General features: G+C 38.6%; 1 protein-coding gene across 1 annotated transcript in view; it reads left to right on the top strand.

Annotated features, from left to right (window-relative positions):
* Positions 1–920: 920 nt before the first annotated feature.
* PDGFC (platelet derived growth factor C) overlaps positions 921–27183 on the top strand; it is a 214395-nt gene continuing 188132 nt past the window's right edge. The window contains exon 1 of the mRNA XM_025386594.1: positions 921–1529. Within this exon, the coding sequence (XP_025242379.1) occupies positions 1412–1529 (118 nt within the window). The 5' untranslated portion in view covers positions 921–1411. The remainder of the gene's footprint in view (positions 1530–27183) is intronic.

Here is a 27183-nt window from a genome sequence, read left to right as displayed (position 1 = left end):
TAGCAAAGACCGTAGGGAGTGGGGATCCCTCTTGGAAACTAATGGCAAGTCAGGCGAAGGGGGCGGCAGAAGGAGAGTTGCAAGAAGTTCTTTCCCACTTCTTACTTCTGCAGCACCCTTCACCACCCATCGTGCTCTGTATTTGGGGTTAGAGGTGTTCCGTGGAAAGGAAAGCAGGGGCCGCCTTGGCCGCGTTCCTCGCCTGGGCCATCGGGGTCTTGCCCACAGCGAGTCCCGCAGCACCCCCTGTCTGCGCAGCACCTGTTGACAGCCAGTGGGCGGCCCAGCCCGCTCGCGCGGACGCGGCCCGGGGCTGCCCCTCCCAGAGGCGCCGACCCCCGCCCGCCCCATCGGCCGCCTGCTGGAGAGCCGCTAAGCCTCCCCCGCTCGCCAGCCGCGCGCTCCGCCAGGACTCGGCCCACGGCCCCTACCTCCTGTCTGCCGCCCGGCGGGGGGAAGGTAGACAAGGGGAGGGGACAAGCCGGATCCTCCCGGCCGCCCCGGCCTTCCCTCTTCACCCGGTGCGGAGACGCCGCGCCGAGCCCCGAGGTTAGCGCGGAGCCCGAGGCGTGGGGGGAGGGGAGGGGAACGACCGGAGCCCCGCGGCGACCCCGAGCGGCCGAATTGCCCCAGGCTTTGAGGAGCAGGGGACGCGCCCGAACAAGGTGAACTTTGGTCGCGGAAAACTCAAGCCAGGTGCCGGAATCCGTGCTGCGGCGCTCGGGACGCGGCGCCGACTGCGCTCCGGGCTGGGGAGCAGGAGCCCCGGGGCCTCTCTCCGCCTGCGCCTGGGCCGGTCTCGGCCCGGACCCCCCCGGCCCCGCTCCGGCGCCCCGGCCTGTGGGACCCGCCGCGGCGCCCTCGCCTTGTTTCTTCCCCCTCCCCCTTCGGGGGTGGGGGGTGGGGCGGGGGAGAGGGGCGCACGGAGAGCCGCATCTATTGGCAGCTTTGTTATTGATCAGAAACTGCTCGCCGCCGACTTGGCTTCCAGTCTGGCTGCTCGCGACCCTTGAGTTTTCGCCTCTGTCCTGTCCCCCGAACTGACAGGTGCTCCCAGCAACTTGCTGGTGACTTCTCGCCGCTCCCCCGCGTCCCCACCCCCTCATTCCTCCCTCGCCTTCACCCCCACCCCCACCACTTCGCCACAGCTCAGGATTTGTTTAAACCTTGGGAAACTGGTTCAGGTCCAGGTTTTGCTTTGATCCTTTTCAAAAACTGGAGACACAGAAGAGGGCTCTAGGAAAAAGTTTTGGATGGGATTATGTGGAAACTACCCTGCGATTCTCTGCTGCCAGAGCAGGCTCGGCGCTTCCACCCCAGTGCAGCCTTCCCCTGGCGGTGGTGAAAGAGACTCGGGAGTCGCTGCTTCCAAAGTGCCCGCCGTGAGTGAGCTCTCGTCCCAGTCAGCCAAATGCTCCTCCTCAGGCTTCTCCTGCTGACATCTGCCCTGGCCGGCCAGAGACAGGGGACTCAGGCGGAATCCAACCTGAGTAGTAAATTCCAGTTCTCCAGCAACAAGGAACAGAACGGTGAGTCTTTCCCCCATTCTCCCCCTGCTTGTTTCTCGCTGTGTGTGTTAACGTTGGCATTGTGCGTTGGTATGTGATGTATACCAGACTGCGAAGGTATCTTTGGTCTCTACATGCAAATGCGCGCTCCGTTCACTGGCATGGACTGTTGAAGGTTAAGTGTAGTTTGCAACTTCGGGAGCTGCCACAAAGCTCCAAGAGGGCAACGTGAGTGCCACTGCAGCCTCAGTTAGAGTGAGGACATTCTGGGAGCGATTGTGAACGTCAGTTCAAATGCACATTGCAGGTTCGCTCATTGCCAGAGTTAGAAGTTCAAGAACTGCCTCTAAAAACGAATCCAAAATGAATGAGTCTTGGCATGTTTGACTTTACTCAGATTTGGGGAGGGCGAGGGGGGTCGGTCAGGAAATGTATCAGCCGCATGAACTGAAGCACTCTAGGTCGAAGTCATCAATTAATCAATGAGTAGATAGGAAATACAGAGGTCAAGAGGCTGTGTGGTCGTTTTTAGAGGAATTAAAAAGTGTATTTCTCTTGTGCCCTATTTTTTGTTTTTTAAACTTGCCTTTGTACTCTGAAGTCCTTACCTTTCTGGTGGTGTGTTTTTGTATGTGTCGGTGAATGACTGCTATTTTGTGTGTGCTGGAAGCGACTTAATCCTGCATAGGAAATGAGAATTACTTTCAGCTTTCAAGTGTACCTGAAATGTTTAGAAAACTCTCAGATGCAAGTTCCCTTGGGCTGGGATTGCACAGAGCTGGAGAAAGGCTCCTTTCATAAAGCCAGGGCAGCTTCAGGGTGTGTAATTTGCTTAGCCTCTGAACCCATATGATTTACATCATTCAATTTCTAAACTCTTTTTCTCTTCATCTACCATTATGAAGTCATTTTTGAGAATACTTTGTAAATAGAAATTTTATACTGCACATGAAACCACAATGTTCATGTAGGCTGTCTAAAATTGGAATGTTTAATGCCCTGTTTACAAGTGGTGGCTCTTACTGTTATTTGAAAAGGAATATACATGTTTTTACTGCTTTGTATGTCATCGATTCTGTCACTTCATTAACCATGCAAAATGAACACAAGTGGCATAACTGCAAAATTAAAATGGGGTGTGCTATAGTTTTAAGTCACAGTGATTTTTTTTTCCTTTTCATATCAGGGTATTTCAAACCTTCAACTTTGAATTTAAACTCTATGAAGTGTTCATGTTTAAGAAAGCACAGAAAGTTTTAGGGTATAAAAATAGATAAAACAAGGATTCTGCAGACTTTTGCAAACATTATTTGTATTTGCTGCTGCGCAGCAAGACATAGTATCACATTTATCAGCCAATATTAGTATGGTGGTGCTTACAACTTGCTAATGTGATGGCACATGGCACCTGCAGGCTCCTTGAGCTGCTGATCAAAGGGGAGCCTAGGGATCTATCTCTAATCACAGTAGCTGCAGAGGACTGGGGGAAAGTGATCAAAGGAGCCACAGCACCAGCTGTACCAGTGCAGGAAACAGATCAGACCAACCTTTGTTCTTTCTCATGTAAAATAAATGTCCAGTTCAAAATATTGCTTCTTACTAGACAAGCTCCTCCATAATGACAACAATGCACAATATTCCTGGCTTCCTGGCTTCTGTTTTTTACTGTTCCTGTCTCATATCATTTCTCCTATTGCCTTGTCTTATCAAGCCTTTCTTGGCATCTCCCCGAATCTCTTTGCTAACCTGTGCTTCTCTTTGTCCTTTCCTTGTAGTTCTCTCTTGTGTTCTACATGCTGTCATCACTTCGTAAGGGGCCCAGAGCTGTCGTGAAGCATGTGGTCATAGGCCACTTTACCCAAGTAGGTTCACACCTTCAGGAGAGATGAGTTCATTAAGCCAGGCCACACACATTCTGTTGCCATCTGAAGCTGGGCCATTTCCATTCCTAAGATGCATGATGCCAAAAATTGCTGCTTGTTTCCTAATCTGTGGGCAGAGTTTTGGGCTATGTTTAGGGGTTGGTCTATGTTAAGGATGGCGGCAGGAAGTAACTAGAAGTAGAGGAACTACTTGCAGTTTTTTAGCCCAAGGAGAAGTGGCACTGGCCAGCACTAGGGGGCAATATAGAGCTATTTTCTTGCACATACTCAGGTTGATTTTTGTAGGTCAAAGTTTGAAGATGTGAGGATAACAGGTGGGTGCTGAAGAAGATTCCCCTGGAATGTAATCAGATTTGTTAGAGCTACTACCATTACCATTAGTACTACTACTTCTACTTCTTCTTTTTGACTTTCAAATTTTCCATTATGTGGATAACTTTTTGCCCACATACTGAATTATGATTGATTTTTTTATTGGCCTCTTGCTTTCTCAATTTTGACGGTTGTACAGTCCTGTAAATATGAACCCTCCTTGAGGATACCACGTCGAAGATCGCATTGGCCCAGATCCCATTGACCCAGTTCGTGCATTGAATCATTTTGTGAACGGTCTTCTCTAACTCTGAAATGTCCAAATTGATATGACTATAGCAGCTCATTCTTGTCTTCAAGGACCCCTCCTCATGATACTCTCTTTTCTTGAGTATTCTAAAGTCCCTAATAGTGTTTATTCAATCAGTTACCTCTGGCTGCTTAGTTTTAGTATTAACTTGGTGTTTCAAGAGGAGGTAGAATTGGAAATTGATGGGTATAGCCAATGCCGCATACATGGATTTAGACTGGATCATGTGGACATGGTTCAGAAGTAGCTTTGAAGGGTTAGTGTCATTTACACTATTGTTAGGTATCTGGTTTTTGACCTACCGTTGGGTTGCAATTCTTGCCACTTTTACTGTACAAACAGTTTTATCCTCTAACATTATAAGTTGGCTTCATAAACCATACTTAATTTGTAACCTTACTTCTGACCCTGTCTCACATATGAAAACAAGGGTTTTCAGATTTAACTTGAGGAAAGAGATTAAAAGATAACATTGACTTGCTTGGGGAGTGTCTGGTCTGTATACTTAGTATATGATCATGGTGAAAAATGCTCATATTTTGTGCACACTGGTTTTAGATGAGAATGCCTATTGTGGAATGATTAAGTTCTGGGATGGTGCTTCTGAGTTGTAGCAGAATCATACATTCAGGAACAAAACAAAACCTACTTTGTCTGTTGCATACAGCACAAAGAGATGTCAATGACAAAGTTGTTGGGGGAGGATTGCCTCTTCTACCTGTGTTGTTGGTGAGTGATTTTTAGTTTATTCAAAGATCAAGAGCATGCGTATTATTTTTTCTCATTTTCTTTAGCCATTCTGAATTTGGATTTGGAATATGCTGCTATTTGCTGCGGTTGGTCTTATGAACATCTGTTATTGTATGTGTTCTTTTTCTCAAGGGCTTTCGTAGCATGCGGGGCAATTTACTTTGGTCTGCTGGTCATGCCCTTTTGCCTGTATCTTATGTTCATGGATTTTCCGTCTCTTTTTATCAGTGCCAGCTTTCTCTTCCTACTGCCAATGTGCCTGTATCTAACAAAATTTAAGTTAAAAATGGAAAATTAGAAAAGGTGTCCAATCCCCTTACCATCGTTTATAGGTGGCAACTTCAAATCTCTGTTTTATCAAAAACAAGTAACCACAGTATTTAGAACAGTGTCCACGAGTAAGTAGGCTCTAACTGCAGACTAAGGGGACTTTCCTGTAAGTTTCCCTGTAAGTTTTATTGCGTGACCTTTGTGACATTTATTTTTGTTGTTTAAAGACTTTTTTACAAAAAAAAAAAAAGAAAAAACTTCCTCCTGGTTCTCTGCTGTTTGAGATAGTTGAGGAAGTTGAGCAAGTACAGTGCCATTATGTAATGATGAATTTTGTCTTTTCACAGTAGGTGATTAAAAAGCTCTATTATATGGTAATTTTTCTTCTGTATCAACTGTAATCATAGATATTGGATGGATGACATATTTTGCTTTTACCAGTAAAAGATGTTTAGATTGGTTTGTAGGAAGCCTCAGGGATTAATATATCATTTGTTAAATAGTTGTAAATAGAGGATGGGATTGGACACTAAACTTCCCTCAGTGCTGCCATCTCTTCTGCGAGCTGTAGCTCTGCTCAGGCACTGAAACCTTAGCTTTGTCTACTCTTATTTCACCCTTCCTGAAACTTATTTCTTAAATATCTTCTGTATATTAGCTTCCACTTCATGTTTTTTTCAAGTTTTAGACTGGTAAGATTGTAAGTTTTATCTATAAACTTTTGCACCTTTTGTAGAAACAAAATTCTAATGATAAGGTGATATGTTAAATAAGTAATGATGGATCAAGACATTCATAACGTTCATAGTAAAAACAAAAAAGTTTCCATGACTGATGAAATTTTCCCCATAGGTTTCTATTTGTGTCAACCAAAATGGCAGAAGTCATAAAGTCCCTTCATTTACTTACTCTGATTTTCCTGTTTCTAATTTGGAAGCATTATACATAATCAGAATATATAACTCTGTGTAACTCTATGTAATCTCTATATAACTCATTTATTAAGCAATCCCTGTTGCTTCTTTATCTTTTGGCTAAGATCAATTTTAAACAATCTGTATGTTGTATTATTTTTCATCACCACTACCTCTAGCTATGATTTTATTTTTCAAATCTCCCTTTTATTAAATCTCCTAAGAAGTCATCTAATATTTGGTAATCATTTAGTATGTACCAGTGTTGGTTACCATACTGATTACCAAAATGTTGAAATGTTGAAATATTTCCAGTGAGTTGGGAAGAGACTAGTGCAACTCCTTTAAGACAAATGGACCAACACGTGATGAAGCAGAAATTCCAATGCCTGGTACTGCTCAAGGCCTCTAAGATACTTCTGCAACCCTGCTGGCCTCTGTCCTAATGGATCAGTGTTTCTGCCATACTGATTGTTAAGCATTTTGACACTTTTAGCTCTGGACAATTTAGTTCATATTGGGGTTAAAACTTCTATCTTTTTTCCTCTCTGCTTAGCAGCTCATGCCTGACCCATGACTTGAAAGACCTGGAGTAAGGAAGGGGTATGGCTTCTTTCAAGCTCCCTTCCTGCAGCTCTTTTGGTTTTAGCTCCTCAAGGGTTATGGCCTGGGGAGAGATGGGAAGGTGGACATGACACACTCAGCATGCAATTGCAACCTCCAGTCATTTGCCCCTGCCTCTCTGGCTAACACTAACCAGCTGCTCTTGCATGGGTAACACCTTCCTATCATCTAGATTAAATGATTCACTTTCTCAGAGAGGTCTTTTTTCTGATCACTAAATCTTAATTAACCACCTCTATCTTCTCAAGGTTAATTAATTAATTATGTGGTACTTAATACTCCTTGATATTCTTGTTGTTAATTAATTAATTCATTCATTATCTACCGACATCCCTCACCCCCACCGTAAAATCTAAGTCGTTGAGAGTATGGACCTTGTTTGAATCGCTTCCTGTAGGAGCTCCAGCACCTGAGACAGATATGGCAGAGAGTGTGCCCGCTAAGTATCTGTTGAAAGGTTCTGGAGGTAGTTAGTATCTTACTAAAGAAAGAATATGCTGTTAACTCTAACAACAGGCCATCTTTTAAGATATCGTTTTGGTCTTGGAAGTTGCACACTGCTTGACTTCTTAAATAGGAAGATATGGTTGTTCATGTATTGGTAGTGATGGGTTGTGCCAATCAGAGTACCACGTTTTACTCTTGATAAAGATAGATGTTACCAAGTGAGCAGGTACCAGGCAAATGGATAGGTTTCCTAGAACTGGTTACTCTTTTAAAAGTGTCATTGCTGTGCATGGGCTTATATTTTCTGAAGATGGGGACTGTTGTGTGATGCAGACCAAGGACTCTTGAAAATGTTGCATAGATGACAAGCCTCCAAAATCTGTGTGCTTTCTGTATTCTACCTGTGGCTCAAGGATAACTTGCACAGGCTAGAACTCAGCAGCATGTGTGGTACGAGGAATGTTAGAGCTAGAAAGACCCCAGGAGCTTATCCTCCCTGGTGTGAAGATTGAGGTCTAGACAGTGGAAGTTGACTTGACTTTGTCAAGGTCACTTGGGAGCCACTATTGAACTGCTAAAGTGGTGATATATTTTTCCTTATGTGAGAACCAGTTAGGCAAATGGAATCCTAGTTTCAAAATTCAGATTTTTTTTATAAAAGCATTTCTTTATTATGTTAGTGGATTGCATGCTTTTCAGATTGGAAGATGAGGTGTAGGAATTTGTTGCTTCCGAAATATTTACAGGAACAGTAAGGGAAACAATCTCATAATAATCCCATTAGTCAAATGAAACAGTATATATATATATATATATATATATACACACACACACACACACACATATAGTGACACTTCTGTTTGTGTAGGCATCTGACAAATTGGCAAATAACTGGAAATACTACCTTTATAATGGTTACTATTATGTTAGAACCATACTTTAAACAGGTATATAGATGAAGGATGTTTATTTTAATATTTTGGTTTATTCAGTGATGGTGATGAAGAATATGGCTGACATTGCCATGTTGGTTCCACAAGAAAACTTTTTGGTAATAATTTTAATGTTTCATTTAGCAGGATGTCTTAATGATAAAAGTGCCATAAAAATGAATAAATAAGCATGTTCAGTGAACGCTAGAAAGGATAACCTATTAGTTTTGAAATATATTTAATGAGTGGCCTTAACTTTTTATTTACACTGTATTCTGTGGGATATTCTATTCAGAAGTTCAAGTTTTTGTTTTTTTTTTTTTAAGGTCAAGACCCTCAGAAAATAAATTCATAGCTGTAAACTTGAATGGCTTGCCTAAAATATTTTTAATTTACCTTTTTAAACTTTTTGTTTGCAAAGTTCCCAAATCTGAAAACAAAGGGAGCTAAACATTATAAAGAGGAACTGTAATAACTACATTTATAATTAAAGCCAAGTTGTTATAAGTGATATTTTTGGTAGCATTAGCTAATTTTGTCTTTTACCTCATGGGAATGCATTTTAAATTTAGTTTTGTTAATTTTATTTTTCATCAGATTTCTCGTTAGAATTCATGTGCCATCCTCAAACCACTTTTTATCATCCCCTGGTGACTGAGCAGCTTCCTCCCGGGACGGTTATTTGCCCTGTTTCCACACCAGACCATCTTTGCCAGGCTGTCTTCTCTAAATTTGCTCCCTTGCTGTTCTGCTTAATTCCTCTTTTATTTTCAAACTATGATTTTTTTTTTTTGTACTTAGCTTTTCCCGTTTTATATTCATTTTGTTTTGTTTTGTTTTTGAGACATGGTTTCACTCTGTCACCCAAGCTGAAGTGCAGTGGTGTGATCACAGCTCACTGCAGCCTTGATGACCTCCCCAGGCTCAGGTGATGTTCCCTTTTCAGCCTCCCAAGTAGCTGGGATTACAGATGTGTGCCACCACTCCCTGCCAATATTTGTATTTATTTTTAGAGATGGGGGTCTTACGATGTTGCTCAGGCTGGTCTTGAACTCCTAGGCTCAAGCGATCCTTCCACCTTGGCCTCCCAATGTGCTGGGATTACAGAGGTGAGCCACTGTGCCCAGCTGGATTTTTTTCTTTAGAATAGTAGTAGGGTTGCTTCTTAGTCCATTGAGATATGTATTGGGTTGTTGCTGGGGTTTGTGGGGCGGCGCAGAGACAAAGTAGAGGTCTGATTCCTTAAGGGAAATCAGTGTTCTCAAACAGAACAAGGCATTTTAATGGTAAGTGCAAGGATGTAGCTTTACATTTCTACTATATACACTGTGTGCTGATAAACCAGTAAGAACTGCCAGGAAGCACCCGGCAGCAGCAGGATTCAGACGCATTTTAGGGGGTAGTTGCATGGGTCTAAAGGGCTCTGAGTAAGCTTCTAGTTTTGCATTGCTTAATAATGACTCTCCAGGAGTGACTGTCAGGTGCCACATTTGTCCTCAATGTTTGCAGATAGTATGCAGTTGATAAACTTTCCGTGAGGTCTTGGGAAAAACACTGGGGCTTCACTGGCTAAGTAGCTTAGCTAAGGTCCCACAGCTGGTAGATGTTTGGACATTGGTCTGACTCCAAGCCAGGACTCAGAGCCACGTGCCTCCTCCTTCATAAGTTAAATGGTCTAATGTTTTATTAGAACATTGTTTTCATTCAGCAAATATTTATGAGCGTGTGCTCTTTGCTAAGCTTTGCCCTAGGTGCCGCATACACAGAGAAGAAGATGCAGACCTGCCTTTGAGACTCAAACTCGGTCAGAGGATGGCAGATCCTTCCTGTTACTTCATGGTCTATTAGTTTTGTGCTCGAAGTGCTGTGGGAACACAGAGTGCTTTATTTCACTTCAAAAATCCTCTATTGATTTACTAAGTGGCTGGTTTTGTCTGGAAGGGAAGTCAAAGGAGAAAAGTTCCCACAGAGGAGGTGATGTGGTTTGAAGCAGGTCTGAGAGGGGAAAAAGAGGGAAGAATCCTAGGCTGAGGGAACAGCCTGAGGAAAAGAATAGACACATGAAGAGGTATATCATGGGCGAGAGACGAGAAGCATCGTTGTTGAGAGTGAGGAGAGGCTAGAAAAAGTGGAAAGATGTTCTACACTTATGCATTCAAAGGCCCTGATACTGTGTGTACTTCCTGCAGGGTTGACAGTTAACAAACAGAACAAAAAGAAAAGTCTTCATGTTTAAGATTCCATCAAAACCCTTGCTATTCAGTTCCTTTCTCAGCAGGCAGGCAGTGGCAGAGTTCTTCTTTGGTGTGTGCAGATAACTACTTGTTGCTGGAATGTTTTTCAGTCATCAGGCACGTTTGGAAGTTGTGAATGGGTTAGAAGGGCAGGCTGCGCAGCCTCAGTTCCACTCTCTTGAGCTGAGCCTGTGTCCACACACTACTCCATATTACCTGCTTTATGTAAACAAAGAGCTGTTTTCACACTTCATTCACAAAACGGACGGCATGCAGAATGAGGCTGGGTGAAGGATCTGCAATTGGGATAAAAGGGAGGCAGCTTCCAGGACGCTGAATTAAAGTAATGAAGCTGTTACATCACAGGCAAAGAAAACAGTTTTAACAATTTTAGGAGGAAAAGATCTCAAGTTGGTGGAAAATTAATTGCTATGAGGTTACTCTTCATTGAGTATCTGCATCATTTTTCCACTGACTTTCAATTGGGTCCCGTGTATATAAATGCTGGAAAGATTTTGTGGTATTTAAGGATTTGAAATGACTGAATTCTCTTGGTGGATGTACTTCTTGATGCCATGCCATTTTTTGAAGCTATGCTATTTGCATTCTAGGAAATCCTTGTTCATGAGGGGATACTATTTTAAGCATTTCAGTGTTTGCATGATAGAGATATACTTCCGTGCTTAAATATGCCCAGTTGGCCATTGCACCTGCCCTTTGAGTCACTGCAGAGATCAGACACCATTAACAACAGAAGTTGGACTTACGTGGTACTTATCTCCTGTTGTTTCTGGCAGTTATTTTGCTGTGTATTTATAAGGACATCTGTCTTTTAAGTAGTCATAGTTATTTATCTTTTTTTTTTCTGTTGAGGAATAAATCACAGCTTGTTTCCCATAATGCCATATATATTCATAGTCTAGGGTGATTAGAAATGCAAATTGAGAGTCATTAAAGCTTTATAATTTATTTTGCTATGGTAGCAGATGATATTTAAAATCAGTGTGCTAAGAAGAAACATTTGCTTAAAACGTAAGATGTGAACAAATTAGAAGAAAGAAGTATTCATTTCTCTTACTGGAAATTTCTTGCTGGGTCTGGGAAAAGGGGGAAACCTGCAGTGTTCATTTCTGATTTACTGTACTTTAAACCTGAGATCTAACAACAGGCAGGGTACAAATTGTAAAGAACATAGGAAAAACACAGTAATGGTTAGTGTTTTCAGATTGTTCTATGGAAGCATACTAAAGACTCTCTCTTACTAGAGTGCGATTTGCCTTTGGATTACCCATGAAAAGGATGAGTACAATTTATAGTAGTTGGTGGTTTTGTGAATACTATAAAAACAAGGGAAAAAGTTGGATAATGCTGGTATGAAAAGTATAGATCTGTACATCCATAGCCTGAGGTAGGGTGTCCTGGAGGCAGATCTCTGCTGGAAATATGTTAATTTTGTAGATAATAAAAGGCATTGGGGATTCTTTGTTTTCAATAGGCTGTGACATCTCTACAAGTATGCATTTTATTATTGACTTTACTTTTATTTCTAAACAAAAGCTCCCTATTTCTGGAGCTATAAATGAAAAAGAACATATATACACACACGTATATATGTGTGTGTGTATATATATATCTGCATCTGAAGTTATAAAAACACTAGTATGCTATGAAGTCTGGTCTGTTGTATTGTAGAGGCAATACATTTTCATGTAGACTTCCAGAAATAATGTACTTTTTTTTAGAAAGTAAAGTCAGTAACAAAATGCATAGTTGTAGAATTATCCCAAATTTATAGTTATATGTGTGTGTGTGTGTGTGTGTGTGTGTGTATATAACAGTTATATATGTAAAATGGGTTCCACTGTATCTTTGCATTGTGTTAGTCACTGTGGTCAAAACTGTCTGTTTCTAGAAAAAGCTGCAATCTGAAAATAGCAGGCAATTTCCCAGGTCACAATCTGTCTAGGATACTGAGAGATACTGAGTTGAGATACCTAATTGATAAATACCCTTTAAAAAGTGGTTTTATCTGTGTTTTCTTGAGAATATTAGCAGTCTTGAGGTTATAAGCCATAATAACGAAGAAAAAATTAGTAATTAAATCATATCTATTTTTATTTTTAAAAAGTTTTTGCTTCATGGTGGAAAATTTATCTTTAATCTGTATTGATAACTTTTAATAGGCATCAGTTGGCCACCCCATTAAACTAACAGCTTTAAAATGGTTTCCTTTTAGAACTAACATTTACATCCTAGGAAATCAATTAGGGTGTCTGGATTTTACATTTCCCTTGCAATCTTTGTTTGCAGTCATTTCTGAGTGGCCAACCTACTGTAGCAAAAACTCAGAGGTGCAAATCTTCTGGAAGAAGTGTAAATGCCACAAGTTTACTTGGAAAAATGGAAAAATAGGACTTACTTAATATATCTGCTGAACATTTAAAACTGCATAAAGCACTGGAAATACTTTTGGTGTGTAGGAATGTGTGGTGTTTCAAAACTACAAACATTGTTCTGAAAATTTTCCCGGTAGTGGTGAATTATATGAGACCACGTCCATCTAAGGAAGGCTTGTTTAACTAGCATGTGGTTCTGGGGCTCACTCAAACACTCTTAAACAAAATAAAGGGAATGGATGTAATAACTTCTTTATGGAAAGGCCATAAAAAGCTACAGGGCCATGTAAACAAATTGGGTCATTTACTAGATGTTTAAGTGATAGATTTGCAGTCCAAATTTAGGGGTGTGTTTTATGTTTTATAGGATGGTGACCATGTTTTACCTTGAGAATGAGGTTGCAAACTTATTTTTTGTTTGTTTGTTTTCATCTAGTGCATGGAAATCCATTACTGCTATTTTGTATTGCAGTTGGAAAGCGTAACTAAAATTCTGAGCAATTGCATTTATAAATCTTTTCAACTTTGAAAAATGGCTAGAAACTCATGTGTGAAGATGGAATTGATCTGATTTCTGGTATCATTAGGTTCTTTTCAAGGAAAATAAGATGATCGAAATAGAAATTTTCCTTCTGGGCGCAGACATGTCTAAACTAATCGTAAAATAATTGTTCTGGCTTACAAGAGTAGACTCATAACGACAACTAGGTAAAGTAAAAAAATCTAACAGTTAGGATTTATAGTTACTGTCCTTCTGCCAGTCTTGTAATAAAACTGCTGTTATAACCACCCTAGTGTGAGATTCATTTGTCTTGAGAAGTGAGCAATAAGTCCTATCCAAGTTATCTTGTTTTTAGCAGAGCCACTTTATTGCGTTAGGATATTAATTTATCTTCTCTGAAATTGGGTATGATGATTGTGCCAAAATGGTCCAATAAAGGGGAGTTGGGTAGGTGGATGTATAAAAATATGTCGTGCTGCGCATTAATGGTGATGACTAGTGGCAATGGGAGCTAGAAGTAAACTTGGAAATTGAAGTAAGCACAGGAAACGAAATAATTTTTATGTCGATACCATAACATTTATTCATTCTGTAACTTCTGTCGTCGTGGTTGGCTCATTTGGCCTTAAAGGAAGTGATTGTGTAAGAAATCCTTAGTAAAAATCAATGAGCCTTTCTAAGGTTTGAGAACTGATGGCATCATACCCTACTGGCAACTTTTAAGTGTCACTGCTGGAAGTCTGGCAGCAGAAATAACTGCTTCAGCCTCACAGGCTTAAAAAACAACGGACAATGGTGGATATTATAGTTTCTGTGTAATGTGTGACTTGCTATTTCCTTTTTTTTTTTTTTTTTTAAATGAGTAACTTGATGGCCTTAGGTCTATGAAGAAACCTAAGACCTGCATTTAAACTGGATTTTCTGTAATCCTGAAAACAGTTCACACCTTTCTGCCTTAGGTACCTGTCTGAAGCTGAGGCATTGTGGAAAATGCAAAGTGAAATTAGGCTTAGTCACCGCCTTCAAGTAGTTTATAGTGAAAGGGAAAGAAAAGACACAGGTATATTAGAGAATAAAAAGCGATAGTATCATGTTTGGTGGGAATTCAGAGAAAGGCAAGATTATTTAGCTGAGCCATTAGAAAAGGCTGAGAAAAGTTGTTAGGGGATATATATATATATATGTATATATGTATATTTTGAACAAAGGGGCCAGGAAAGATGAGCATCATTTGCATGTGCAGAATCAGAGGTGGGATAGGATTTTGGCAGCTGGAAACCTGGTGAGTAGATATTCACAGTAAAGAAGTGTGGGAAATTCATGCAGTCAAAAGTGTAGTTTGTTTTGAGGCAGACCTCAGAAGTAGGTTCAGTGGGAAGGTCATTGGAAATAGGAGGCACAAAGGGAGGAACTTTGATGTATGACTTGGGCTTGAGTAAATAGAAGAGTGATTCTTCATGCTTTATTGTGAACTCCTTTATTGGCCCTCCCATCCCAGCTATGTGGGCAGCCAAATTATGAATTAAATCTGATTCTGGATGGTACATACAAGATAGAAACAGAATGAAGGTTGCTCAACATTGAAGAATAAGGTCAGAAGGAAAAGGAAATCTCACAGGAAGAAATCCCCGGAAGAGGAAGCCGTGAAGGAAATAAAAGTCAGTGCAGTCACAAGGCAGGTAGTGAAGGATGCCAGGGAAGGAGAGAGAGAAAAATCACAGAAATGGGCCCATATGATAAAATACAGCAGAGACTGAAAAAAATGAAGACCAATGAGCGGTCTCTGATTTTTCCAGGTTGACACAAAGAAAAAATCTTCCGTGTAATAAGTGGCGTAGAAGAATGGACGTGGAGTAAAGTGAGGAAGTGAGACATCAAGTTTTTAAGAGAGAAGGAGATAGTGGTTCCAGGATGGAAGGAAACATGTTTTGTTTCTTTGCTTGTTTTGGAGGTTTGGGAGAGAGCCAGAGGAGTGGAAAAGATTAAATGTGTAGCAAGAGGTAAGCCTTCTATTTTAGAAAGTTCTCATACAGTTAATATTGGAACACAGGTGAAATAACTGTAGAGCATTAAGCCACATACCAAATAATCACAGTAAGAACTGAGCTTATTCGGTAGGGAAGTAGGTATTAAGTTTTGGAGGAAGTGATCCTTGAGATAATTTTCGATAAAGTGAGGGATTCAGCATGCATAAAACAGCTTCTTGCTGTTTTTCTTGAAAATCCGTCCTATTGTCACTTGAATGTCCTGGTCCCTTTCTTGTGGAAACCTCAATTCCATTGGAACATCCAATTACCATGTATATTTAGAGGACTTACTATTTCTCATAATCTGTGTTGCTCTTAGCACTCCAAGTCTGAGAAAGCAACTTAAAACTAATAGATTTTGTCCTGCTTAAATATTATTCCTCCACAATATTTCAAAATATATAATATAGTATGTTAAGTAAGCATGGAATTATTGTCAAGCTAATAAGTACATATTAACATTGCTATTTTTAGGTAAAATAATTACCTTTACATTTGTAAATTTCTGCAATCTCACTGTCATCCCAAACCAGGTGCTGGTTACCTGTGACCTAAACTGTGACAGAGTGTTCTTATTCTTCCTTCTATGACTCAGGCTTTTTCCATGCCCTGTCACCCTCAATCGATCATTTGCAGGAGGTTAATGTCAGATAATCTTCTTATAATAGAGTTCTGGTTGTGTCTACTCTAGTCAAGCTTGGATTGGTGCTTCGCAAACTGTAATATACATACAAATCACCATATTAACATTCGGATTCTAATTTAGTAGGTCTTGAGTGGAACCTAAAAGTTTTCATTGTAACCATCTCACAGGTGATGCTAATGCCATTGGACTGAGGACCACACTGTGAGTAAGGAGTCTACGTTGTTGTTCTCCATGACTACTGTGCTGTCACCCCAGTCTTCTAATACAAAGATTACACAAAACTGACCTCTGCTCACCCCAGAGATCTGTACTTTCCTGACCCCATGTATTGCTCTGCCAACTCTTTCAAACAATAAATTAATTTAAGCCAATACACAAAAGTATTTGTTGTGCTGATTACTGTGTCACATCCTGAAAACAGGTAAACAAAATGTCCTGTGTGTGCTGGATATTCATAATCAGTGTTGTTCATGTTGCGCTAGACATATGCTTAGAATGCCCACGGACCCAGGGATGTTCTGCTTTGGGGTCAAGTAGGGCTTCTCATGGGGCTATCATTGAGTAGGGTCTTGAAGGATAAATAATTCCCCAGAAAAGGAAGAGAGAGTTCTAAGCAGAAGGTGCAGACTTGTGAGAGGGCACAAAGCCTATTCAAAAATGAACTGCTTTTGGTGAGAAGATTGAAAAATTATTCATTAATTTTGAGGGCTCTGTCTGACATACTAAGAGCATGTTTAGATGCAGACTCATGAGATGATAGGGCACCGTCAAAAGACCTTGGCTGATGGGTAATGATTATAGCCTTCTGTGTCAATTCCTAATAATAAGGGTGTGTCTTTTTGTTTATGCGTATATTCTTACACCTATAACAGGTCATTAAATACTCATAATCAGGTTTGATTTTTTGTTTTTTAAATACATTTTGCATTTTTCGTATTATTATTTTATCAGCAAATAGTGTTTTTCCCAGCTTTATTGAGTATAGCTGACAATTAAAAACTGCATGTGTTTACCATATAAAAAGGAATGTTTTGATATATGTATGCATTGCAAAAGGATTACCACAAACCAGCTAAATTAATTTATCCATCACCTCACATAGTTATCTTTTGTTTTTTTTTTTTTTGTAGTGAAAACATTTAAGACCTACTCTCTATACAGATTTCAAATATGTAATTGTTTTCTTTCCAAAATAAAGGTACTTCAGGGTGATTGTAAAGGACAGAGAAACTACAGGCTGGGACAGCAGTTTGAAGGCATTTACAGCCTTTCAAATGCCAGATAGTGGGAAAATAGCCGAGTGAGTTAGTGCCTGGGGTGTGGAATGGAAGGGAACCATCATCTCTCCTTCATGCTGCGTGTTCAAAGCCAACATGGATTTAAGGCCTTGTCTGACTGGTCCCATCTCCACCGCATAAAGCCTTCCCTCTTTCTTTCAGTCTGGTATGTCTACCTTCAGAATAGTGCAGAGCTGACCACTTTCTACCTTGGATTCTAATTATATATGCGTTTTAATCTTCCATAATTTTCAAGTGTCAGAGAATAAAATGTTGAATAATCTCTAGCCTAGTGCCCCACTGGATGGTAGATCTTTTAAGTGAAGTGAAAACAGCCCACTTAGACCCAACACAGCTTATTCTGCTGCAGTGTTGGCATCTGGTGTCATAAATCATCATTGATGGGTTCTAAACGAGTCATATGCCTTATTTCACAGCTGGGGGATGCGCCTAACGTCTGGCTTCATTTTGAGGAACTACAAGGGGCTAACTGGAGAGCCTCAATCTTTTTGCTTAGACTGAGTAAAATGAATGCACAAAGAACATGATTGGCAAAATTATAATGATGACTGCTTAGAATGTTATTTCCTCAATAAGAAAAAGAAATGTATCATTTCCAGGAAACTTATTTTTAAACAGGGAACTTTAGGATAAAGTTTTCTTGCAATCAATTTATTATAGAGAAGAGCATGACCATTGAAAGTTCATTTGCAGTAACTTTGACGTATTTTTTGTTTTGAACTATTTCCCCTTTTGCTCTTTCTAGTTAAGATAAGATATAACTCATGTGCTTTCTTATTTTTAGTTTGTTTTTCTTTTTTGCTTTGAGGTTTTGAGATTGACAACTGTGATTTATCCCAGGGAAGGCAAAGATCTTGAAAAAGTTAGTCTTTTAAAAAGTCACTCAAAGAATATAGTTTTTTTCCCCTTGGAAATAAAGTTGATTTTCTCAGCTCTGATCCTATGAGATTATAGGCAGAACTAAAAGTCCTTAGTTCTGGCATGTGGACAAAACAGAAGCAGACCCTGGAGAGAGAGTTCAAAATTCATGGCAGTAAGCACATGTTCGGTATGCCAATATTTATGGTGTCACAACCAAATTGAAACCATAACCCTCTGCTATTTACGTAAGTATGGTGCCCAGACTGCACAAGTTTATGCCTATGTTTCCCAGTAAATTTAAGACAATAAAAATATTCAGTACCCCTAGAGACCAGACTATTTATTTTCTTGTTCATTTTGTTTCTCTCTCTGAGGCAGAGTGAATTGTCTTAATTTATATTCATATTTGAAGTCAGCCAGCGTGAGAAGGAATGGCATTTAGTGGGGATAGAGATTGCTTTTGTGCTTTCATATGTAATGTATCCAGGCCATTGTGTCCTGATATCCTTAGTTCCTGAGCTGTGGCAACTTGGGGGTGTTGATTATTGATAGTGAACATAGGCTGCTTCTTAGATGGGTAAAGTTCAGCCTTCATGTCCTATGTCTTATGCTCTTAGAGAACCTGGGTTTCACCACTTTGGTCAAAAACAGATACACATACTGTTGGTAGGAAGTCATGTTTTATGTCTTTTTTCTGGCAACTTTTAAAGTATTATTCTAAAGTATTTATCATCCGGTAAAAGTTTAAGAACAACGAAATTTCAGAATCACTCTTGAGAGTACATCTTTTTTTCTCTGCTTTTTCAAGACAAAGATATCTAGTAATTTAAATTATAATAACATCGTCATGCACTTGTACAGCAGTATAAATGAGAAAGATAATAGAAAAACCAAATAGCATATCACGTTTGCTGAATGTGAATGCATTCTTAATGAACCTTTTTAGAATCCCAGACTCCTTCTGATCCCTTTACCATTAGTTGACTTTAGTTTAGAAAGCAATTTGGACAGTAACCAGATTGCTAGGTGTCTTTAGTAGGTTGGCTGTTTGATTTGGCTCTTTGAGAGATGATCCTGTATCTCTGTCAAGGGAAAGTTTTTCCAAACAATTGGTGACCGGAAAGTGAGGAATGTTTTGTGCAAGAAGGGAGGCTTTCTTGTTTACAGGATAAAAGACATTTTGGAAGAGTAACTCCCAAGTAAGCAAATGAAGCTTGAATATGTAAATCCTTTTACTTAAGGGATAGAATCCAAGATATTTAAGAAATCATTTTATTTTTTGAGTTCAGTAATGTAAATACTGTGCTTAGGCTTTTTGTTGGCACTGCAAACATTTCATTAAGATTTCCCTTGGTGTTTCCATAAAAAGACAAATTTCATGATGCTTTATTTGTAAATAATTGTCTTAAACCTAGATAAAAGAGAAAACAAACTTTTCTGTGCCATATTCTTTCAGACTAATTATTCAGTGTTTTTTTGTGCCCCCAATTTGAAAATGATCACAGATTTTTCACTGACCTTTTTATGTCTAATTTTGGTGCTGGAAAAATAAAAACAGATTACTTAGGGTGTTTAAATCCTGTACAGATTAGTAAACAATACCAAGGAAGTTTACTTGGTGTTAATAGAAGGTTGAGGAAGATTACTGGCTTTTGCAGTCCATTAGTAGATCAATTTGTTAAACGTTTAGTGCTGGGAATCTCATTTATCAGGAAATATCTTAGGCATTGGGGAGAATTGGCCTGTGCTATTTACATTCTAGTCTAGTTGCCAAAATTGATTTTCACGTTTTGTATGTGACTTAGCTCTTTGTACTGCAGTAGATACCAGGTTAAAGCGTAGTTCATATCTTAAAACATTAATAGATTTTGTTTCAATGCTGCCAATAATTTCAGTGAGTAACAAAAAATACACTTTCATTAAAATGTTCTTAATGATTTCTGTTTGATTTTCTACATAATTATAAATGTTGCCATTTACCCCAGTGGCTTAATGACAACAAATAAGTATTACATTTTGAAGAAACTTGGCAGTATCATTGTATGTCAGTGTGTAATAGCTAACCTATAATTTAGGTTAATTCCATCATTAGTTTATGACTTGAAATTCTTTGTTTCTGGCTGCTTCATGACTTCTTTAAGCACAAAGAGGATATTGGTAGAATCAGGCATGTAGCAAAAGGTCTAGAAATACAGTTTTGATTATTTGAAACTCTAGTATTTTAAAATCCAGCAGATGCATTCCTTTGCCTAAATATATTATATCTTATGCTATAAAGAGCACATATTTTGTTTCATTTTAGTGTACATATTAAAACAGGTTATACCCCAAATAAGATAATATGACTAATGGTTGTCAGTGCTCTAATTTGGGGGAAGAAAGTTTGATTCAGAAAAGTATTCTTGGAGGAAGAATATTCTTTTTTCCTATCTATTTAGGCATTCACTGGAACTTTCTTTACTCCTAAAATTTATGCTTGAAATGGCTCAGAGTTTGTATATGTGGAGCATATTGGAGGCTGATTGTATCTATTAGTTTAGGAAAGACTTGATCCTTTGTGCAATGAAGTCTTTCAAAGAAAACCAGGATTTTTTTTTTTTTTTCCTATAAGATAGAGTGGGTATTCAGGCTCAGATTTTAGGTAAATTAAGAAGGGCCTTTCTCTGTCCAGAATAGTATCACAAAATTAAGACTGACTCTGGAAGAGAGGCAGGGGATGCCCTCTTTTCAATGTCACACGCCATTTGAATTGTGTTTGATAAATTTGTATCGTGACCTTGAACATGAAACCACTCAGAAATCCTGGTTAATTTCTGCCTCGTGCACCAGTCTCAAAGGGGAGACCTGCCTTTGCCAACAGACCATTCAGTAAGAAACAAAAATATCAGAACTCCACAATCACAACTTGTATGGTCAATAATGGTTGCAAAAATTAAAAATAATTGATCCTGGCATGTTTATAAGCAATCATATAAATACAGGAACATGTATATTACGAATTTTCTTTAAACTATTTGCCTACATTGATTATAGAGAGAAGGAAACCTCACAATGAAATCTGACTGAATAAATTTAAACACTATTGTGAGAACATTGTTTTATTAAGTCACTGGAATGTAAGAGATATGAAGCCTGAAATTTTAGTTGTTGTTATTGGAGGTTTATTTATTTTATCCTACTGCTTTGTCTTCAGGATCTAGAACCTTGCCTGGCGGGCAGTAGATACTCTAACATTATTTGTTTAGTGAATGAAGAGAAGGGTGTAAGAAGCATCTACCTCTGGAGATAAAATACAATGAGATGAAAGAGAAGTATATACGATATTTTCCCTTCTCCCTGTTTTGATTATAAACCGTCATATCCATGGTGTCTAGATCAGGGCTTGGTAATTACTCTGAAATTGAAAGATTCAATAAGTGAATTTTTACATGTATAAAATTGTCATTTTAATTTTGTTCTTTTTACCAACTTCTAGAATTTTTTTTCTTATTTATTTCACAAATTTGTAGTCATTTAGCAATTCAACAGTTATAAACATTTTGAAGTTCTGTGTATTTGTGGGTATAAATAGATTTTTTCCAATTTAACACTGGTTTCAAGTTGCTTATTGGACTATAGTGGAGAGGGAAAAAACAACTTTTCTTCTACCTCTTAGGTTTAGAAGTTGGGGCCTACAAATTAAACTGACAAAAGACAGAGTAACAGGAGAAAAGGCATATTAGTTTTATTAATATTTTAAATTTTGTGTGCATAAGGACTTCAAAGTAAGGGTGTGAAAATCTTAAAAAGCAGTTAGACTTGGAATTTTCTATACCATTTTAACAAATGATGATAAATTGTGGAGAAGTGACTAGACAGTAGAAAGGGGATTTGAGCTGCTAGCACCAATGAAGTTTGGGAAAGTGACTAAAAACATGGGGAAACTAATATTATTATCTAATCATAACAGATAATGTTATTTTAGTAAGTTTATTTTAGTTAAGTCTGCATATACAGTCTCATTCCAGCACCAGCTCTTTGTCCTTGCTAAGGGGTCACTTTCCTCATCCTGGAATGGAGGGAAAAGGGGCATTTATGTCATCTTCAAAAAGGAAAATTTATATTCTACTTTTAGGCAGATAACTGGAGAACAGAGAACTTTTCCCAGATCTGTTTATTCTTACTTGTCTTCAGCTCAAAATAATGCTTATGCCAAAAAGGCATATTTTAGGGTGTCATACTCGAGACCCCTTCATAGTCATTGATTAAAACAATTGACTGTTTCTGATAGCATATATAGCCTAGGAAAATTGTTGTAGGTATTACTGGTGGTTTTTGGCCATGATGGTGCTGGTGTACCTTTGAGTGAAGTTATTTTTATTTCCTGTTATGCTTATTGCTTATTTTCCTGAAGGTAAAGCTGTAAGTTACAAATATATGTGATCCAATTCTTAACAACTTCTGCCAGGACTGACCCTATGTCATCTCAGGTATGACCTCAAGGGGACATAGGGGAAGGGGAAACAGTTCTATTTTCTCATTTGTACCATCCTTGATTTCCATAGAAAGTCAAAAGTCATTCTAGTAATACACACTTAGGAAATGTGAAGTGTTATGACTCATTTTATTTTGGCTTTGCACAGTGTAGAAAATTTCTTGGCTAGGAAGAAATTCCTTTTCAAACTACCAATCCTCCCCAAACAATTCTCCTCCCTTCTGAATAGGTAGTTCTCTCTTTGCACAGACATTCTTCTGGGCTTAGCTGCTGTGTAACCTCCTAACCCTTCATTAATAATTTCCTGAAGCCAGTTTGTTATAAAGAAATATTGCAGCACAGTGTGTGAGCGAGAGAGAGAGAGAGAGAGAGAGACACAGACACCCACCCACTACTTTTTAATGACCAACTAGAATGGGATTAATGCTGTGAAAGAAATGAAAAAAAAATGCACCTTAGACTTTTTCCCCATTAGTTTGCATGTTAATCAAGGAGATCACCCCCTTAGGCAGAAGGTAATAAATGGTTTTCAACTTCTCTCCATTATTCAGAATAAATGGCTCATTTCTATATTGTAGACATATTTAATAATGCTTTGAGTATTTAAAAGAATAATCATGAATTTTTCACAGATTTCTTAATAGTAGGAGATCATTGGTGAGTAAATTTATCTCTTTTTGGCTCTTAACAAAAGAGGTAGTCTCTCTTTTCTTGAAGAAATCACCAAGGAACTGGATGGGTTCAGAGATGGAAATTTGGGCTTCCACTCTCCTGCACTATAATCCTTTCTCACCTTTCTCATATTTCAGCAGCACAGGACGTCGGTGAATTTCACACTGGTCTTGTGGCTAGCCAGTAGAGCAACATGCCTCCCACAAGAAATGCTGTGAATTATACAGAGCTGTCATTACTCAGGGGATACGGGGCAATGATCAAAATGCTGCTTCCACAGAAAAATGCTCACATTCTAATGTTAAGTGAAAAAGCAGAGTGAGAATAAGATGTTAAATATTTTTATATATGTCCCCATAAATATTTCTATGTATGTAGAGGAGTTAGAATGAAACACACTAAAATGTTGTAAGTATTTCATCTATAAAGGCTGTAGGGCAGCAGTGGGGGTGTTGATATTTTCTAAAATACATAGTATTTTCCAAATTTCCCATAATAAGCTTATATTACTACTATATTAGAAACGATGTTGTGCTAATTCCTTAAACCTAATTTAAACAGAGAGTTTAGGGAGGGCAAATACAAATAGCATTTTCTCCTATTCTAATGGAAAGCACTTTAATATGCCAAGACGTTTTTTAGAAGCCTAGGAGGTGGCATTCCTAATGGTGGCCCTTCAGGCTTAAAATTTAAAATTGGCTCCTAATTTTATCCCAGAGCTCGATGTGGATATAGTCAAAACAGCCGCAGCAGTCGGCGCAGGAGAGCCATCACAACAATTATCTATGTTGTTTTTGGCAGTTTATAAGAAATGTTTTCACAAGACCTAAGAGTTTTGTCTGGGAAGAAAGAAGATAGCTGCCAACATTTGGCACCATATGGGGTTTTCGTCTTTTCCTTTTTTTTTTTTTTTTTAGCTTAGTGTGTAGTCTGTACATCCACTCTTAAGCCTTGAAGATCAACACAGTATTGTGGGAGGTTTTTTTTTTAGTACACTTGTTGGAAACATCTGGAAAATGCCATTAGGTTGTACACCATGGACTTCATTTATAGACAAGTGGGTGAGATAAAAAACATGGAAAAAAAATCCCTGCTTTGCAGCTGTATTCTGTGGCACACCATCCACAGTGTGTATAGACCATGTAGAGTATAGACTCTTGCTATTCACATTTATTGAGACTAGCAGATTGAGAAACTGTAGATTAATTTCCTTTTCTAGGCATAGAATATCCATCACCCATACCAGAACCTGTCCCTTATTGAAGTCAGGCAGTTTCTGATTTCGTTGCTACTTTGCTTTTACCCTAAGGCTACACATTCATACTCTCTACAGTATATGGACATCATAGTCATTGTAAAATATTTTGTCCTAGGAAATATTATTTTGTTTTTGGAAGAAACACTGCAGTTTGTGCTTATGAAACTAAACTGAATCAAAGGTTCAGTTTAAAGGATTGAGGGAAAAAGGCTGACAGTGACAATCTCGTTTCTTAGACCTCTTTTTGCTGTTATACCTCAACTAAGGCAATTATTTTGCGATATCACCTCTCATTAATTTGTCTACACATAAATAAAGAAATAAGCAACAAATTAACAAGGTAACACAACCACACAGTTTTATTTCCTGAATTTCATTTTTTCTTGTTGCCCTATCTTTCATTGTCATCCTTCATGTTGATGTTTACTTAGTTTAATTCCATGTTTCAAATGAAAACTACTGTCTGCAGAGTCTAGAATCCCTGAAAGTGCATTAACTAGGCCATAGCAGGGGAGAACTTTAAATTAAAAGATAGTTTTGAGTAGGAAAATAAATGTGGAGTCTTTTGAGTAGGGATATAAGTGCCAAAGTAACACTCTGTGTAACCTGCAGCTGGTCCATCCATAGCAGAGGGTTACAGAACCACAGCTGTTCATACAGACAGATCCTGAATAAGAGATGGTTGGGCAGGGGGCTTGTATGTGTTCCTGCTTTTACCCCTTTTGGTCTTTTATCCTTGGTTTACTTCTTAGGAGCGAGAATCCCAGGAGATGAGAGGACGATCTCTTTGGTCCATTCTGCTGACCTCCCTTCTTTATGTCATTTGAGGTTTGTAATGTTGACTCATTAACACTGCTCTACTCGGCTGGCTGAGCAGAGAGATAGCCGTTTCTGCTTCCAGCCTTCTTAACACTGAAACTGAGATTTCTGTGCTCCTCCATCTTTTTCACTGAAGTAACATTAAAAATTATTTCAAGCATTCCTACGTAAACTGGATGATGTCTTCTTACTGCTTTTGGTCTGGAAATTTTCAAGGGTGAGAAAGTCTTTACACATATGAAAACATGAACTGGGAGTGATTGAGATACTGTGTTGCCTAGCCCTCTCCTTCTGGTCTAAGTGAGGTCATTTTCTAGGAGGTGAAGTCATTATCTTAGTCATGTATGTTGTTGGCAGCAAGATTAGAATACAAGTCCAACTCTCAGTCCTGGGCTCTGTCTCATGATGACGATGTGTCTTTCTGTTCCTGTGGTCTTGATGATAAATAGATGAACTCTGGAGAAAAGACGGTAGCTCTTCCTTTGAGGACCTTGGCAAATTTGAGCTCACTATTACCTCAGAAAAGGGGTTGTTGTTTAAAATCATGTATAATTTCTAATGCCATGCTCATTAAATGAAATAATACCAAGGCCATTTTTCATCACAGAGGTGGAAACCTCACTATAGCATGCTTGTTTACATTTGTTATTGATAAATGAAATTGTCTTGGATGAAATAATGTATAGTATACATTAAACTGGGTTGATTGCCTTTCCTAAATTATACTTTCTACATTTCTGTTTACAATGTGCTGTGAAACCAAAGCTATTATTTTTGCTTCAATCTGATAACATACTCCATATTCAAGATGGTAGATAAATAAATATTTCAACATTTACCTTAAAATTCTTGATTTTTTAAAGTTGTTTCCTTCTCTTTCAGATGTGAATAATGCTAACAACTAGTACTTTCTGTAGGATTCACAGTTCTTTCTGCATATTCCATAGGCTGTTTTTAATAGGCAGGACATAACTTACTTTTATTCAGTTTTTTCGTAAATGTAACAAATGTTATGTAGTTTACAAGAAGAAATATCAAGGCTAAAGCCTCTTGTTGGCATGATAACTATTGCGAAATCAAATATGAGAAGAGGATAGAATATGAATTCTAATTTCTTAGTTCCAGTAGTTGATTTGGATCAGATGCGATCAGCTCCTGGCAGCAAAGGGCTGAAATCATTCTGATAATGAGCCTGGTGATTTAGGAGTCAGATTGGGCTCATGAGTGAATATGATAACAGAAGGAGAGAGTGGTACAATGTTGGATATTTTTCAGAGAGAATTGAAACTAAACTGCTGACTCTGTATGGTCATTAAAATTCCCAAGGTGCTTTTTGCAAGATTATGAGTTTTTAGCCAGCATCCTGACCAAATGAGTAATTGCTCTGCCAATCGCTCCTGCAATTTCATTTGTACAAGGTCATTGCATCCACTTCCTGAGCTAAACTGTCACATTAAGGGAGAGTAGCCTCTTTGAGAGAGAGTGATCTCTTTAATTAAGAAACTCATTTGCCCCCCTGCTTTTGGAAAAGAGACAGTAGTTGTTTAGCATCTATAAATAGGAGGTGTATTTTTCCTATGTTTTTTCTTTTTTCTTATAAATCTTTGCTTTTTGGTTTAGACTTCTGTCTAGAAGAAAGCATATTACTGTTGTGAATTTTCCTTACTGATTTCATATATATATATGTGTGTGTGTGTATATATATATGCATGTTTATATACATACACATATATATAATTTAAAATATTAAGAGATGTTTATAGCATCTATTTATTATTCATTTAACAACTATTTATTTAGCATTTATGACATATGCAGCAGGATACTAGTCACAGATGAAAAATCAATGAGCAGAATGTACAAAACTTGTGGTCTCCTGGAGTTTACATTTCTATTGAGGGGAGACAAAAGGACAAATGACATAAATAAGTAAACTATTGGTATGATAGAAAATGGTCAGTGCTGTGTTTTGGGGATTAGAGAGTGTGGGAATAGGGCAGGTTGTTGCAGTTTGAAATAAGTCACCGAGGGCCAACTGAGAAGGTG

This window comes from Theropithecus gelada, chromosome 5, assembly GCF_003255815.1.
Source record: "Theropithecus gelada isolate Dixy chromosome 5, Tgel_1.0, whole genome shotgun sequence".
In the NCBI taxonomy this organism is placed as follows: domain Eukaryota; kingdom Metazoa; phylum Chordata; class Mammalia; order Primates; family Cercopithecidae; genus Theropithecus; species Theropithecus gelada.
The sequence above is the reverse complement of the archived record's forward strand: the minus strand, read 5'-3'. Positions and strand labels throughout refer to the sequence as shown.